Source organism: Acromyrmex echinatior, chromosome 9, assembly GCF_024713525.1.
Source record: "Acromyrmex echinatior isolate Ae372 chromosome 9, ASM2471352v2, whole genome shotgun sequence".
Classification (NCBI taxonomy): Eukaryota; Metazoa; Arthropoda; class Insecta; order Hymenoptera; family Formicidae; genus Acromyrmex; species Acromyrmex echinatior.
Genome location: NC_141860.1, coordinates 7724462 through 7741878, shown reverse-complemented (window position 1 = coordinate 7741878; position 17417 = coordinate 7724462). Strand labels below are relative to the sequence as shown.

At 34.5% G+C, this 17417-nt stretch overlaps 1 protein-coding gene and 1 long non-coding RNA gene across 2 annotated transcripts; one reads left to right on the top strand and one right to left on the bottom strand.

Annotated features, from left to right (window-relative positions):
• Window positions 1-359: 359 nt before the first annotated feature.
• Surf4 (Surfeit locus protein 4) lies at window positions 360-3950 on the bottom strand. The gene is made up of 3 exons (XM_011058097.2): window positions 3759-3950; window positions 1946-2620; window positions 360-1578 (listed from the first exon to the last, which is right to left on the bottom strand). The coding sequence occupies exons 1-3, from the start codon at window positions 3807-3809 to the stop codon at window positions 1492-1494; spliced, it is 813 nt and encodes a 270-aa protein (XP_011056399.1). The 5' UTR covers window positions 3810-3950; the 3' UTR covers window positions 360-1491.
• Window positions 3951-4027: 77 nt separating this feature from the next.
• Window positions 4028-9607, top strand: LOC147908551 (uncharacterized). Its single transcript, XR_015546131.1, has 2 exons — window positions 4028-4355; window positions 6743-9607. It is a non-coding gene; the product is annotated as an uncharacterized LOC147908551 (long non-coding RNA).
• The last annotated feature ends 7810 nt before the right edge of the window (window positions 9608-17417 follow it).

Below are 17417 nucleotides of genomic sequence, written 5' to 3'. Positions count from 1 at the left end.
TATCTTTTTATGTAGATATATATATATATGTATATATATATCTGATAAAACATTTTTTACCTTCGTAGGCAATGGTCGCATCTTTCATCGCGCACCACTGATCTTACAACATAGGCAAATGGTTTCCCGTATAAAATAGTGGTACCTTTATTCACAGGTACTCGCTTACACCCTTGATTCTTGATTCTCATCTTTTCAGACTTCTTCGAGCTTTACTCTCTCGCCGGTTAGCCTCGAGAAGATGTCGAAAAGGCGTTGCACTTCCCCTAGTAACTTTGCAGGATTGCGTCCGCCTTCCTCCTCTTTCTTCTCTCTCTCTTTCTCGTTTTGCTGATGTAAAGAGAGGTTCGTACGCACGCTATTTTAAGATCGGTTTATTTTCGCATGACATATTATTGGAACTAACTATAATAACCCTTAACCTGCTGATTTCTCATTAACAACCCGCTCTTTCTCTTATATTTCACAATTAAGACAAATCTGGAACACTTATTTACAGTCAATTAAGTTAAAAAAAAAGGTTACAGTAAAACTAGGATCGACGGATCTCTTTTTCCCGGAAATTCTTAAATCTTAGATAGAATGTGGAAGCATATATCCGATATTAAAATACAAGTTTTGAAATAATCGGTTCAGCTTGCGATTAAAGTTAGGTAAATCAAAAATATATGGAAAAAAATATTATCCACATTAGACGCAGCGTCGTATATACAATGTCAACCGTCTTAAATATTTTCACGTGTGTATTTGTGTGTGTATTATATGTGTATGTGTGTATACATTACCGCTCATAAAAGTTCAGATAATCATATAAATTTCATTGAATTATCATGTAAAAATTAGAAGACTATAAAACAACAATTGTTAGTTACTTTTATATATTTCAGGATACTTGTACACATATACCAAGCAAAAACTTTATAAATTATTTATATGCCAAAAACAAATCTTCAATTCATCAAAATTCATCTTATTATTGTATTAATGATCTACGAAATAAAAACAATACATTGGCATATAAAATTAAAAATAATTTATAAAGCTTTTGCAATTGATTAATACGTGTACAAATATCCTAAAACATATAAAAGAATAACACAATTGTTATTTCATATTTTAATTTTTTTACATGATCATTCAATAAAATTTATGCGAATATTTAAACTTTTATGAGCTGCACTTTATACACGTTTTTTCTTGTTATTTCTTTCATACTAACTTTATATTCTAAAATATTATATAGTTTTACTGATCTCGAAATCTTTCGAATATTTTGCCGCAATGTTAAAATATAAAATTTGATTAGTTAACATAAAATATGATCGCTTCTAGACCGATGATATCCATGCATGAGTTCCTTGTTTCGACTCGTTTATGATTTTTTTTGAGCGCATATAAGGACAAAACGGGAGACACGATAATTCACTTTAACTTTCATGACAACAACCCAAATGACGCATGCATCTTCCATATCCATAAGTGGAATTATTTCTACCATTCTTTCTTATGTTCATCCATCGATACACCGCCTGGACCTAGAGAGACTATCATCAGAAGGCCACCGATAACTGATAATGTCTGTAATAAAATAAAATAAGAAATGAATGTCAGAATATTTACATAGAGGATAAGATTAAATATTGGAATTATATATTAAACTAAGCAATAGGTATAATGAATCACACAAAAATTGTAATAATTTCAAAATTAAACACCAATTAAAATCTTTAGATTCAAAATAATTAAAATTAGTTCTTCCTTTACTTAATTTTTTCCTGATACAAAAATAATTCTTTTAATTTAACTTATAGTTTTTCTTTCACTTTACATTATAAAGTTACTTTGCAGAAATAAAACATCAAGAAATAAATCTTTTCGTTGTAATAAATTTTAACATGATAAAAATATTCAATATTTATGTAATTAATAAACTCAGAGAACTTACCTGGAAGAAGTCATATTTAAGGAAATCCCTGAGAGGTTTGTAATCGGGAATGGACCACCACGCATTGTGGTAAAAGTTTAACGCAGTTAATAGAGCAACAAGTAGTAATGCGCTCAGCTTAGTCTTGTAGCCGATTGTTACCAGCACCATCAGAATGCTACCAACAATATCTTGGAGGATCTGCATAAAGGATATTTCGAAGCGAATCAGCGTAATGAACATGAACGCCAACAGTATTCGACCGGCTAATTGCAGTAAATTCTTAGGTTTGTTGTCGCCGAGACTAGGGACGCCGGCAAACAGCGATCTGCCTTCAACGCGAGATTCGGCCAATACTAGTAAGAGCGCTCCTATTAGCGCCAAATTCCTGAATAAGAATTGCATGTCCCATAGAATACTATAAGCGATAGTTTGTAGAATAACGATGAAGAATAAAACTCCACAGGCTATGCTGACTCGCAATCTGCCAATCACCATGACACATCCACCGAGTTGTCCAACAAGATTTACAAAGACAAAGACGGTAGCCAAGAATTTTCCACAGCCCCAGGAAGCATCCATATATTCTCGCTGTTCGCTCCATTGGAACCACATTCGTAAACCATCTTCTAGGAATGTAGCGATGAGGCATAATCGTGCCAATGTTGGAAGCACGTGCTTGCCATTGCGGATTACCTGTTACAATAAATAAATACCTTAATATCTGTTTTAATTATATCTATTAATTTTAATTGAACAAAAAAATTATGACTTATATTCGTTTAACAGATATAATTTGTAAGATTTCGGAAGCTTATAGCATAGCAGTTCTTAAAAGTTATATTTTTATGAACTACAGATTCTCTTCACAATTTGTAAAAATATAATTTTTAAGAATTTTAAAAAAATTATCTTTTAAAATTTGCCCACATAGTATACTTTATCTAGAGGATGTCTACAGGACATACTTAGAACAATCTTTAGATATCTGTGCTGTATGAATGTTTTGTTTTAACAAATTTTATCTTATTATTTGATACAGATTATCTTTCTCATACATATTTGAAACTTGCTGATCAGAAAATAATGCCGCATTATTGTGCACAAGTATGAAAAGTAGGTCTGTGAAAGTGTAGGCAATAAGATCCACATGTTCACTAAAGTCACATATAAACATCATTTAAGTAAAACATAACAATATTAAATAAACAATATTAAATAAAAATCGATCGATGAGATTAAACACATAAATGAAAACGTAACATTTTCATTTACTTACAGACTTGTAATATTTTTATAAATAAGAACTTATTCAATTATCTATTCATATTCATATAAAGCAAATTTAAAAATAACAGATGATAAGTACGGACGTATCAGCAAAAAATCAAAGTCATCCTTGTACATATATGCAGCTATAAAAAATATTGATATCCATTTGAAAAAATCTGTTTGTATCAAATGACTGTATCTATAGGGTAACCTCTGAGAAAGAGAAAAAAATCATCACAGCTTGATCGTCGGCGACTTGCGTATCTGTATCGAGGAAAATTCACCTGTGGAATTCATAACCTCGGCCGTACAATCGTTTTAATTGCGGCCGTAGAAACGCGACAAGGAGCGAGACGCTTGTGCGAAAATATGGAAAAATACGCGCGCCAAAGAATGATGACGTTGGTAAGAGCGGGCCGCCCGCACCGTGCGATTCGCTCTCCCACAGGATCTGAATTTCCTTTCGTTCATTCTTTCACGCGTGGGGCCCCACGGATTTCGGGATCCGCGAGTCATCTGACAACCAAGCGGTTAAGGAACGCAACCGTGCCGCAAGATTCACCTGATCGGCGATCTCCTCCGCCCTCGAGAGCACCTCCTGCGAGATCACCATCGTGGTGCACTGTCTTTCAAAAACCGAAAAAATCTACCCATGCACACACACCGACGTACACACGTGCGCGCACGCAAGTGGCACGGCACGATGCGCACAGAGCGGAGCGGAGCGGCGCGAGGGCGCGAGGGCGCGAGGCGCGCGGAGCAATGGCGAGGCGAATCGAGGCGAGTGGTGGGGGAACCAGACACCACCCGATCGCGCCGGGCGCCCCTCCGACCATGTCCGTGTGATGTGGAGATCGGTTGGTTGGCCGGCTGCGCGCGCATCGTTTCCGGCGTACGTGGTCGTCGCACGAGAGTCGGCGCTGTTCGTCGTCGAAATGACGAATTCGATTCGCGCCCATTCGCGCCTCTTCCGTCTTCGCGCCTCGCGAGCCGAGCAGCCGAGAATCTGAACTGATCTGAACGCGCGAATCGGGATCTTAAACTTCTTTTCTTGTTGGCTAAACGAGAAATTTCTGAATTACTTATATGGGCCATTTTAAGTTGTAAGGCCATGGAGATTATCCTGTATATGTATCTATTTTAGTATGCTTGTATCTTGGTGAGTTTTTTTTGGAATTATTTGAAACTGCATTCTAAATCCAATTAGACCTGATTGCACTAACGTTACTTTTAAGCGAGGTTTAAAATTCTTTCTGTCTTTTTTTTGGCTTTAAAACGAGACAGAGTTTTAAGTCTCGCTTAAAGTCAAAGTGACATTAGTGCAACTTAAGGGTCTTAGGATCTAAGCAACAAAAATGGCCGTAACTGAGTCGTAAAACGTTAAGTCGTAGATAGAGGTTAATCAAAACATTGTGCGTTGACCTATGACCATCGATATATAGTACTGAACGAAGCATACGGCAAAATGTCTTTGATTTTTTTGTCTTGATGGATCTAGAAAGAATAAGATAAATGTTTGGGCATGGAACTCTCTACTATTGTCCTATTGGTCACTACTACCCAAACATTCGTTTTATCTCTTTCTTGGTCTGTCAAGATGGTTTCGATGCTCCGTCCAGTCTATATGTCGATGATTACGACTCACGTTTAACGACTCATTAGATTCTTCTTGTTGTCCCCGTAAATGGATTTCTGATCCATTGAAGTGGATTACAGTCGTCGTCTCATTAGAGATTTTTTCGCGTCGCATGCTCCAACATGCTCCTACTTCCTTCAACCGTAGTTCCTACTCACTCAAACGTTCCAATGATGGAGTGAGTAGAAGCTATGGTATAATAGGAGCAGGTAAGAGCATGTTGGAGCATGCAACGCGAACAAATCTATTGTCAGTTACAATTATCCTTGTGTTGATGCCCTTAGGCTGTATTCCATTTATTAATTAATGCTTACAACAATATTAATATCCATTTATCAATTAATGCTCGTGGAATCATTTTATCCTTGTTTATCAAATGTTAAACAATTAAGAATGATAACGGTGTTCGCGAGCATTAAGTAGAGAGTGCACCCTTTGAAATTATGCATTGAAATATTGTTTTTTCTCTCATTTTATTTGGATACAATATATTATTCAGTTCCCTCGAATCAACATTTTTTTCAACTCTAAAGGGTAATATTCATAAGTTGCTTTCTATTTGCACACAGGTGAAACTGAGTCTGAAGTGAGCTGAATATTTCATCAGATTAATGACGTCATTATTTGCTTACTTTGGTAAAAAGTTATCATATAACAACATAAATTCGAATCTCACTTTTAAAGTAAGTACGAGACTAAAGCACACGGTCTCGATCTTGTGTAGATTATAGGCAAAAATCTCAGTTAAATCTTATTTGTCAGAATGCAAAAGAAACGCACATTCAACTGAGTTATGACGTCACAAGTGAGAATTATCTGAGAATCCGTGTAAATGGAAAGTAACTATAGTCCATTCTTATCTCAAGACTATTTTAAATAATGTCTTAAGACGCTAATACAGCCCTCTGGTTGATAACTTCCTAAGACGGTCTTGAATATAAGATCTGAATACTGCTCTAACTGTTGAAATCACGTATTACATATATATAACTAACATTTTATAAGAAAAAAGGAGTAATGAAGGCTCCTAAAAAACAAAGATAACTAAAATCACTTAAATAGACTATGTTTGATATGTTTAGTCCATTCTTCTTTTGAGACCTTAAGTATAAAGATGCCAATATAACTTAAAATGCTAATATAACTTTCTAGGCATCTATCATGGGAATAAGTCGGAATGGATTCCGAAATTATTTCGTTTTCTTTAGAAAACACAATGGAAATCTGGAATAATTCCGATCGGAAATCCATCATTTCGAATAATTCTATATATTATAATATCCAGATTGGTTCATGATATTTAAAGACATTGTACTTAAGGCGATTTTAAATATACAAACCTACTGTGAATACTGATAAAAAATATTTTATTAGAATCTTAAGACATTATTTATAAGGTGGTCTTGAAATAAGAATGGGCTATGAATATTTATATATAAATAATTTCAAGCTTCGTAAGCTAAATAATTATCGCAGCTAAATTTACTTCGGTCGCTTCGACCATTTCAATATTCTACTAGAATCGCAACATTGCGTGAACTTCTGAATGGAGATTAGTTGCGAAACAGGTTGCGAATCATACAGTCACGTTTCGAATGTGCTCGCAGTAATATTGCTGCAATATTTGCAATGTTGCTGCAATATTGCTTAAATGCTGTCCTGTATGTGGTTCCCGCGATTGTTGCCGTCTAAAAACAACTCTTTTTGTACATATGTGCTTGTTTCGAATGTTTCGAAGTATATCTTGCGATTGTCTCGTTAAATTACTTGTGTAACACGATTGAATTCGGTATTGCTTGACGAATGTAAAAATTCTAGAATCGCGAATTTTTTTAGAGGTATCTTCTTAAGACTAAATTCGATATTTTATGTCTAATCGTCTAATACATCTATTTCATTTCATGTACAAGATGATGCAGTAAGAACACGACGAAAGATAATCGGAAAATCGACGCAACATGAAAAGGAACGGAAATTCATATCGTCGGGAAGAATCGCCAACGTTCGCCATCATGCTTGTTTTCCGTTGATAACTTACCGCATGTCTTCTGTCGGTAAGTGCATTACCTATTTTATCCATAGCTTTGCATAATCGCCGTTACACTAGATGGCAGCACTAAGCACTTATAATATAAGGTCAATTTTTACGATATTCTTCGATAGTACATACATACATCAAAATTGGATCGATATAACATAAAATCTTTCGACTGTGCGACAAATGGAAAGTATGTATACAATTTTTATGTATTTTGAATGAAAAAAATTAATATACATATAATCGCGTGTATTTACTGGGAACTTGTACATATATTTTTTATATTGATAAATTATAATGTCGCGCTTATCTTTATTTCCTTTTTTATTAACACATTCATAAAATAATATATAGCGATTTTTTCAAATTAATTCTGAAAGTCGTGTCTTTACAAAATTTGGAGCAAACATTCAGAGTTTGTATTATGGAACTTATGATAATGGATTCGAAATTATTTTATTTTTCCTAGAAAACTTGAAGAAAAATCTATGAAATAATTAAATAATTCCGGTCGAAATCCATTCCATGTCGAATAATTCCATATATACTCTATTATATATAAATAAGTATTATTTCTTTATTCACAAATAATTTTTTTCATTGAGAAATAGTACGCATATAAGATAATTATGCAAAAATTAAGCAATCAATGATTGTTTCGTAAATTTTTATATCGAGATAACCAATTATCAAAATTAGGTTTCAATCTGTATTTGCTAGAGACGGCAGCATTTCTAGTTTTCACGATTCGTAAAATTTGCTCGGAGATCAAGGGTTAGATTTCGCTCATCTTAAACTCGGTCTCTTAAACTCGCTACCGTGAAGATTTTCTTCGCGAATCGCGTTTCATGCTTGACGAAATTTTCACGTTCCTCGAATGCAGAAAGTCGACAATTGCGACCGTCGTCATTTTGTCTTGCGAGCGACGAAGCTCGAGTTTTCGCTCGAGATGCCGCTTCGCGATACCCGCTATCTATTACCACGAATACGAATACGAATACCACGTGTGTACGCCGCATATATCAAGTTGTAATAGAGACGAGTAGGTTTACTATCGTCGCCGCGCTGCCGGTAGGCGCCGAGTTACTTGACTCCCTATCCTATTTAGGACCGGGCAAGAAAGGGAGCTGATGAGCATCTCTGCTCGTTGATCTCGCTCACATCTATGCGTTCTATCTAAGTGGCACACAGGTAGTTTTCTACTAACGCGGAAACTCGGCTAACTTCCGCGTATATATACGCGCTTGTAACTCACAAAAGCATGTTCGTCAAATAAGTTTTACAAGACTTCGATGAAAACTTTAATCAGAAAAAGAAAAATCTTCAACCAAGCACAAATCTTTTGCAAAAACTTACTTTTCTGCATATGACTACAGAAACATCTTTTTATATATTTGTATTAATAATTTTTCAAAGATCAATATATAAATTACTTAAAACTTTAGTTAGAGAGATTATAATTTTAATTCTTTGCGTTGGATTAATTTCATTAACAGAGAAATTTGTTACAATTGTTATAAATTATCTTATATTTAATTCGAAAACACGATTTTCTACAATCCTTCGATGCCGTTCTGGATATGATATATCCAGTTTTCATTTTCCAATGTTTTTTTTGTTATAATTTTTATAATATTAATAAAGATATTAGCTTGATACGACTATGTTTCTTAAAGTTTAGCATTTCGATTTAACAAAATTTGCAATATGTTTATTTTTATAAAAGTTATCGAATTGAGTTGGATATATGCTATACCCAAGTGAATTATTAATGTCCAATTTAATTCTATATAAGATAATCATTAATTTTATTTCATATAATTATATTAATTTTATATAGGTATATCAAGATAAAATTTATTATTATAAAATTATTTATTATTATATTATAATAATAATTTATTATTGTAAAATTATTTATTTTAATGTTTGAAAAAAAGAAACTTCTTTAAGATAATAATTAAGTCTCATTCTCTTCACAGTGATTTAACATTGGTTGAAACGACTTTAGATTGATTTTAGTCTATATAATTTTTTTAAGTTACGGATCACGAAAGAGTAACATCATTATGTATTATATTAACATCCACATTTTTATCCCAATTATTTTATTTACACTCTGAGAAAAATTAGAAGAATCTTCTAAGATAAAACGTCTCGCATTCCTCGCAACGTGATGACTCTTCCAGGGCTTGTTTTCTTGGAAAGTCGCCCTGGAGTTGCAAGTGCATCCCTTCACGCGACCTCACGGTTGTGGTCGTATCGCAGCGGTATGGTCGAGACTTACGTAAGTCGAGGACCGAGCGTGGTCGCATTCGGTCCTCGTAGCGTCGTCGCAGCGGGAATCGAGCGGCGAGAACATGGCTCTGTGTGTGCGAGCGAGGCTGTCTGGCGCCGCGTTGTCGCATCCCATACAGAGGATTGCTTTCGCACGGAGACACAGACGGAGTTCACTCGTGGGTGTCCATACGAGAAGAGAGATAAACGAGAAGGGGAGGGGGAAAAAATCGGAACTATCCCAAAACACCGACTGTTTAACACGCTCGTGTATTGACGCGTTATTATTCGGAGTAACGTGTCTTATTTTTGGCAGAATGATCCGCAATTTCGTCGATTAATTAGACGTTAAATGTTAATTGGTTAATAGACATTTTGCTAAGAACAGATAAGAACAGATGAGAAACGTGATTATTATTTTACTTTAATTTTCATGTCGATTGAGAGAGAGAGAGAGAGAGAGAGAGAGAGAGAGAGAGAGAGAGAGAGAGAGAGAGAGAGAGAGAGAGATTAGGAAAAAATAAAGTCGAAGATTCAAATTTGATACGTTTTACAATTTAGAATTCTTCGTTAATGGTAATAAGAAGAAATAATGTGGCTGATAATATAATTTTTAATTCTTATGTGATCTATGAGTTCCCAACAAAACTTGAATATTTAATTTTTAGTTATGAATGATAAGGATTTTAGCAATAGCTTCCTAATTAATGCACTAGAAATATACGAGAATGAGCTAATTGACATGAGCATGAACAGAAATCTTCATTTAAACATCCATTCTCGAATAAATTATTGACCCTGTGGTGCCACATTGCAGGAATATACACTTGGGTACAGCATATATCCAACTCAATTTGATTACTTATAACTTTTATAAAAATAAACATATTGCAAAAAGTTTTTTTAAATCGAAATGTTAGACTTTAAGGAATATAGTTGTACCTTGATATTTTTATTAATATTATAATAATTATAACAAAAAAAAAACATTGGAAAATGAAAACTGGATATCATATTCAGAACAGCATCGAAGGATTGTAGAAAATGGTGTTTCTTCAGACTTGTTTTCGAGATTAAAAAGTTTTTAATTAAATTAAACTAATTGAAATAATTAAATGAATAAAAATAAAAATAACTTTGTGGCTTTAAAAATAAATCAAATATATAAGTAAAAAATCTATGTGAGCCTTTGCGGTTGTCGGTGTGTAAATATATCATGATATTTAAATATATATTTACAAGGTAATAAGATACAATACGTAAATAATTGGAATGTGCTTATCAACGAATTAAAAAAATGCAAATTGATTTTAGATTTGAGTAAAAAAAAAATTGGACTTGACTAAAGGAGAATTCAAATCTGGAGTCGAAATTTCATTTGCAATTAATTAATTAATTATTTAATTTGTTGATAAATATTAGGTGGTGGAATTAATTCGTAGCGTTTTTTAATGAAAGAATGTTATTTATTTCACATGAACATTAAAAAATACATTAATGAAAGTGCTTCCCATCACTTGTAAAACGCTACGAATTAATTCCAACACCTAATATATTCCAATTGTTTGCGAATTGTATCTTATCTCCTTATAAATATATTATTTATGTAACAACTGCGGAGGCTCATATTAGGCATTTTACTTATATTTGATTTAAATAATTTAGAAGAACAATCACTCGTATATTAGGTTAAATTTAATTTGATTGATTCCAAGAGAAGTTACATAAAATCTCGTAAATGAAGATTGAAGCTTCTGAGCTCTCAGAGAAGTGCTTACTCTGAAAAGGCCACTGCTGAATCTCCACTTGACTCTTATTATTATTCTTTCACGAAGACCGATCACAGATACCTCGCTATCGGCGCGATCGATGCTTACGCGGAAAAAGGGAATCGGTTTCCTGGACATGTTTTCTTTTTCATCGAGCAAGTCGTTTCGGAGACGAAGTGTGGATCGATGGCGCGCATAATTGAACACCCTGGACTGGTTTGGGCACCATCGTCGTTCCGTCGTTCTGTGAGGCACGATTTGCTCTCTCCGGGTCTGGGCATAGCGACCGTTCCGCAGCATTCTCATGGGCTCCTCCTCACCGTATCGTTGCGGCCGGTGTTGCATTAATTAAGCGCAGATGCCGATGCCTTGTCACCCGCCATTTGCCATTCGTATTCGCGTTTGTATTCATCCGGCCGCAGTGGTCGGAACCTAATATACGACAGCGTGTACAGGGTGTCTCGGAAATCGCATCTCGTCACTGTGATGAATCTTCCCGAATAATTTGAAGTACATGAAGAGTGAAAATGTAATCTATTACTGTGCGGTCTTCAATATTAAATATCTTACAATTTAATGTGCATTTAAATGCACAATGAAATACAATATACCAGATATGTATGTGTGTGTGTGTGTGTGTGTGTGTGTGTGTGTGTGTGTGTGTGTGTGTGTGTGTATATATATATATATATATATATATAATACACAAAATATATTAATGAAGAAATTTTCTTAAAAGGGAATTAGATATCAAAGCAAGAATAGAATTTCGTGATTTTTTTGTAAATTGTAACACAAAATTTTTAATTTCTTTTATTTATAATTAGATTAGTTAAGTTTTTGATGTTAATGTAAATGTTATTTTCTAAATTTTCTAAATTTTCTAATACAGAAAATATGCAACTTTTGAAAAACTACATTATTTTGTTTTCCAATTTTTGTTTTATTATTTTCCAATTATTATTCTGTCAATTTTCTTTTTTTCTTGTTTATATCAAATATAATTAATTATATTCTTGCAAATGTTCGTCACTGCAAGATAAAAATATTTAGAATTTGTTATCTAGTAAAAACAACATAAATGGAGCTACGATTCTGTGAGTAATTTCAACATTTCCGAGGTTATCAATATATTTAAAAAAAATTCTTTCCTAAAAGTATCGAGATATATTTATTTTTCGAATTTATAAGTAATTCAAAATTTTCAACGAACCAAACTTTAAGTTTGCAAATAAACGATGGTCTTTCTCGTGCAATTTCCCATGGACTTCAGTTTAACGGAAGTTTAAACGCTGAGAAGTGCCGTTTAATTGCCGCTTGATGCTGAAAATAAAGAAGGCGCGAAAAAGATGACGTCCAATTAAACTTTCGCTAAAGAGAAATCGACGCCAAATTGATTAAGAAGTTCACAGCTGAGAGAAAGCGCGATAATTCGCGGAAATTCTTAGATATTTTATAATTTTTTCGAGGAAATGATGTTTATAGAAATATTATATTTTTTATTAGTTATTAATTATTTATTTAATTTAATATACATATATATACAACATTGTACTACTATTTATATTTTGATTTGAATTATTTTACTTATAGATTACTATGTATTTTAGGGTCAAACACATCTCGTAATTAAAAAAAAGTATTTTATTTATCAAACCGGTACACTCTCATTTTTAAAGTAACACAAGTAATTCTCATTATATTATTTTACACGCGTTTTTAAATTTAATGCAATGTATCTCTATGCTTATGCAGTTTTCAGTATCCCACTAACTTACTTATAAATCGCATAAAATATCATTACTTACACATAAAATATGTGATGAATCTCCATTATCGGGGAATCTTTTATCGATAAAAGCTACCGCAATCCTGAGACACCCTGTACGTTATCGTAGTCCAATTTCCCGCATTTGCAGTCGCTCGCCTAATTCGGCCGTCCACCTCTGCATCCGTCCGTGCATGCGTGCGATCTTATGCGTGCACGCGTGCGAGCGAGCGGTCCTCTGCATCCAATTCTTACGCGTGTGCGATGCGTGCGTTCGTGTACAGTGAATGGATCGATATAGCCGGGCTTTCGAGTTCGCGTTGCGAAACTGGTTATGTACTTAACGTGGGATAACCGTCGGAGACAGGTGTCCCGAACTCCTCTCTCAACGCCGACCATCGCGAGATGGTCTGTCCGATTGTCGATGGCAGCCTGGGAAGAAGATGCGGAAGGTAATGTCGAGATACGTAACACACACGCACGTAGACCGCAGACCACCGCATATTTTTTGCCCACAATCAAGGATAGCCTATTTTTTGCCCACATTTTTTTTAATGTCACGATCGTCGCCGATAAAGAGATCAATCAATCCTTTGCCTGAGAAAATTATCGAATGGATAGGAAGAACTTACATCATTGAGGAGACATGAATTAATTAATAGGGTTTTATATGAATCTTCTCATTTATGCGTGATAATTTTAATAAATGATTTGGACATAATAATCATCCATTATTATTCTCAGTTGTAAATAATCACACGAAGTAATGAATTAATAATTTTCTTATTATGATAAAGAAGTAATATGGCATTTTGATGTATAGACTTGCTCGAATGCTCTTAACATCTCTTAACATTCCTTAAGAAAAAAAAAATCGTAGAACTACGCGGTAAAAGTATTTTTATTTCAAGTCTTTCATTTTTATCTAAATACGCATCGGAAACTCACATTAATCACTTGCATCATTATTATACTTCTTCTCCGCTCTTTCATCGTATCTTCTTCTAATTTTTCTGATATTTTTGTCGTTACATCGGATCATTAATTGTTGTTAGATTACGTTGACGAGATCTATTTTTTGGAGAACGCAAAACGAGGGTTTGTCATGACAACGGGGATAAAGAGAGAAGAGGATTTGGATCATAGTTCGTAAATGTATGTTACGCGCGTGCTTGTGTGCGTATATGTGTGGGTGTAATGGATGTATGTGTGGTCGATACCGTGGCTGGTTGTGCGAGTCGTCTGGTCAGCTGGCGCCAGGACCATGACAGCTTCCTACCAGAGCGTACTTCGCCTCATTAATCTTGCTTTATAGCCGCTGTTGCACCTAAGTCTCTCGCTCTCTCGGTTCCTCCTTAGAGCTCCTCTTCGCGATTTCTCTCAGCACGATGGTCGTTTTGCGCTGGTCAATCTGCCGTCTAAAACAGCATTAAGTCGAATTCCTAAGTTGAATCCTGAAAAGGACTTTATTCTGTAAGTTACAATACAAGTCTCGAGACAAATTTTTAAACGCTAATCGGCAAAAAATAAAAGAATATATTTGATGCCTTGCGGATTTTATTTCAAAGGTATACGATGAAAATGAACATATCTTTATATACATGTCGCGTGTGTAAGCACAATATAAAAGTTTATAATGGAGAATAATAAAATTCTTTAAAACTTATCTCAAAATTAAATTTGTGAATGTATAATAATTTTGAAAGCAGAGGGATGAAAATTGGGATGAAAAATCTCTGGAATTTACAGGGATCTTATTGATTGATTCAAAAATTCATCTCTACATTTCTTTATGTGTGTGTTCTTCTCTAAGATAATTTCACACAATTAAAAATTGTTTGTTTAAGCAATAAAATTGTTGCATTTGCGACAAAATATAATCAAAATATGCCATTATGAGACTCACTAAATGTGTACATAAACAAGTGCTTGAACTTCGTTCCGTTTCAAAATGAAATGGAACTTTGTAATGAAACTTCCGTTGAAATTGATCTGGCCGATATACTGTGGGCGTACTAAACATTAAAAAATTCGCGGAGACTACGTTTATCAAACTGTATCCATGATACAAACGGTAATCCTTTAATTCCTTGGCAATAAAATTATTTTTCCTCTTTGTTTTTTCATAATGAAATAATATTATTTAACGCAAAAATAACACACATCAAGAAATATGTTAATAATCTGACATACTTAATGGCTATAATTAAAAATAGTGTAATTAATAATAATTATAACGAGAAAGAGAGAAAGAGGGAGAGAAAGAGAGAGAGAGAGAGAGAGAGAGAAAAGGAAAGAAAGAGAGAATAAAACATCTACAACATCAAGGCAAGCACGATCTAGGTATTTCGTCTTCTTCTTTTATAACAGGAACAGTAATGATTGTTGGCTATTACATTCTCTCGTCATTTTACGATTTTCAATATTAAGTGTTTTAGTCATTTCGCGTCAAATTAAATAAAATATATGAACTATAAATGAATCGAGAACGACCGGAACGCCTATGACATAAAGTCGAATTAACCGTTTAAATCGAATGCCCTTTTATTCCTTTTTTCGAGGCAAGTATGCACTGAGCCAATTACTATACTCGCGCTATGTGTGTAACCGTCGAAAATTAAGTAATGCTTATGAAGACGGATAAATGCACCTGCGCCTGCTTCTTAGCAGGTGCGTACCCACAGTTCGGCTTTTTGGGCCTTCACGAAAATAAGAGGCGTGGGGCCGGATCGCGTGTCCTTGCGCTGCAAACGCATAATCAGTCCTCGCGGTGCGTACACGCATAACTTGCGGTTCTTATTGTTGCTACGCTTCCGCAAAATAACGTCTCGTGATCTTTATCTTTCGTAAATAGTAGTTGGCAAATTGTAATTGCCACTTGATTTTCTGTTTTTTTAATTATTCATAAATTTAGAATATTTGTTTCATATTTGTAATTAGACGTATAAAAATGTCTGAGCGAGTCTAAGTGATTCCATTATTTGTAGGACACATAATATAAATATAAATTAAATATTAAATATAAATAAAAAGTGAAGAATGCTAGCCAGAAAATGCGAACAATCTTATCTCTCAGATTTCATTTAAAAGGTGCGTTACGCAGCAAAAGATTATCGATGTTTTTTTTACATTTGTCAAGGATAACATTTTTTATCATTTTTTTTCTATACCTTTTTCTATTTCTTTTTTCTAAAGAATGCAACATATATTCTTTCAAATAGAACATAACTGTTCAAATATATCGATTTTCTTCTATTATCTTGTTTGTGAACTCAATATGTCTAAGATGTATGGAGCAGATACATTTGAGAACGACATGTTTGCGAGAAGGAACGTAAAGAACGTTCGTAGCGTGAGAGAGGATTGAAAGAGATGAGAGGAGAGAGCCCGTATCACGAGGTTGTGTTTCGAGCACCTGCTCGCTCGCCCGGTCGGCATTCTTTCGCTTCATTTGCAGGCAACGAAACTGCCATCCGCAAATCGCGCATTATCATAGAGATGCTCTAATTGCAAATGGAAGCCAAGTGGAAGTCATAAATAGTATTTCTCGCAGCTCCGGTGACGTCAAAATCGATTAACGCTTAAATCGATTTTCCTCTCCTGCTTGTATAGACAAGGATGTTATCTAGTACGGACTGTAAGAAACATGTTACATATATATTTATTTATTTTTTTCAATTTATTTATTTCCCAAGTGGTCTCATTATTTCTATGGTATTATCATATACCCTGTAATTATCTAATCGAAGATCTTTTTTATTCCTGTACTAGAACTCTCTTGCTTTTATCAAATATCAAACATATACTTATCTCATTTTAAATTCCAAAAATATACACTAGTTCAGCTAACAGAAAACAGATCCCAAAATCGTCGCTTTTTAAAATGCGCGAGAATCGTCTTTTAAAAAATGTTTGTTCTTGCTCTATTGCGTTTTTTTTTTTTAAAGAAACAATATTCATTACTCATAATCAATTTGATTTGAGCACGTTTTTACTTCGGTCAGATTAATTAGACCTCTCAAATTCAAAGCAGTTCACAGGTACAATTAAAGTCATATAACAAACGAATAAACGATAAATCAGAATAAAATATTCCGATCTGATTTTTAATTTATTAGCTGTCATTAGGATCACATTTAAATAATAGAACAGTATCTGAGTTAGTTTTCTGAGTTAGTGTTCTGTGCTTGCGAAATTTTTATACGAATATTTTGGAGAGTCCAAATTAAATATTAGTATAGCCGGTTGCTTCTTGTTCTGTATTGCGGATCTCCTGTTCCCTGCAGCCTCCGTGTCAACTTCCTCCAACGCCCGTGTTACACGTGCAACTCGCGATCCCGGCGACGAGCATGCACACGCGTGTTACACGCATACATGATGCTGCCGCCCGTGGCGTTGCGCGGCGAGTAAAACCGCGCGCTCATTTTCGAGGCAGGTAGCCGAACAGCCGAGCGCGAGAACGTCATCGCCACCTGCCGCATCTCTAGATAATGATGGAAGGAGGCGCGGGTCATAAAAGACGGGGCGAAAGACGACGGCGCAGAATCATTATTTTCTTAAGCAATTTGCCCTTATGCTAAACAGCTGCCGAACCGGATACAGAGCTGAACGCGCTCCACGCCAATCCGGCGATTATAATGAAAATTATATTATTATTACAAAAGGATAATTAAATACAAATCATAATTACAACGGAAAAAATATTTACATGTATGAGACAAAATTCTTTCGCA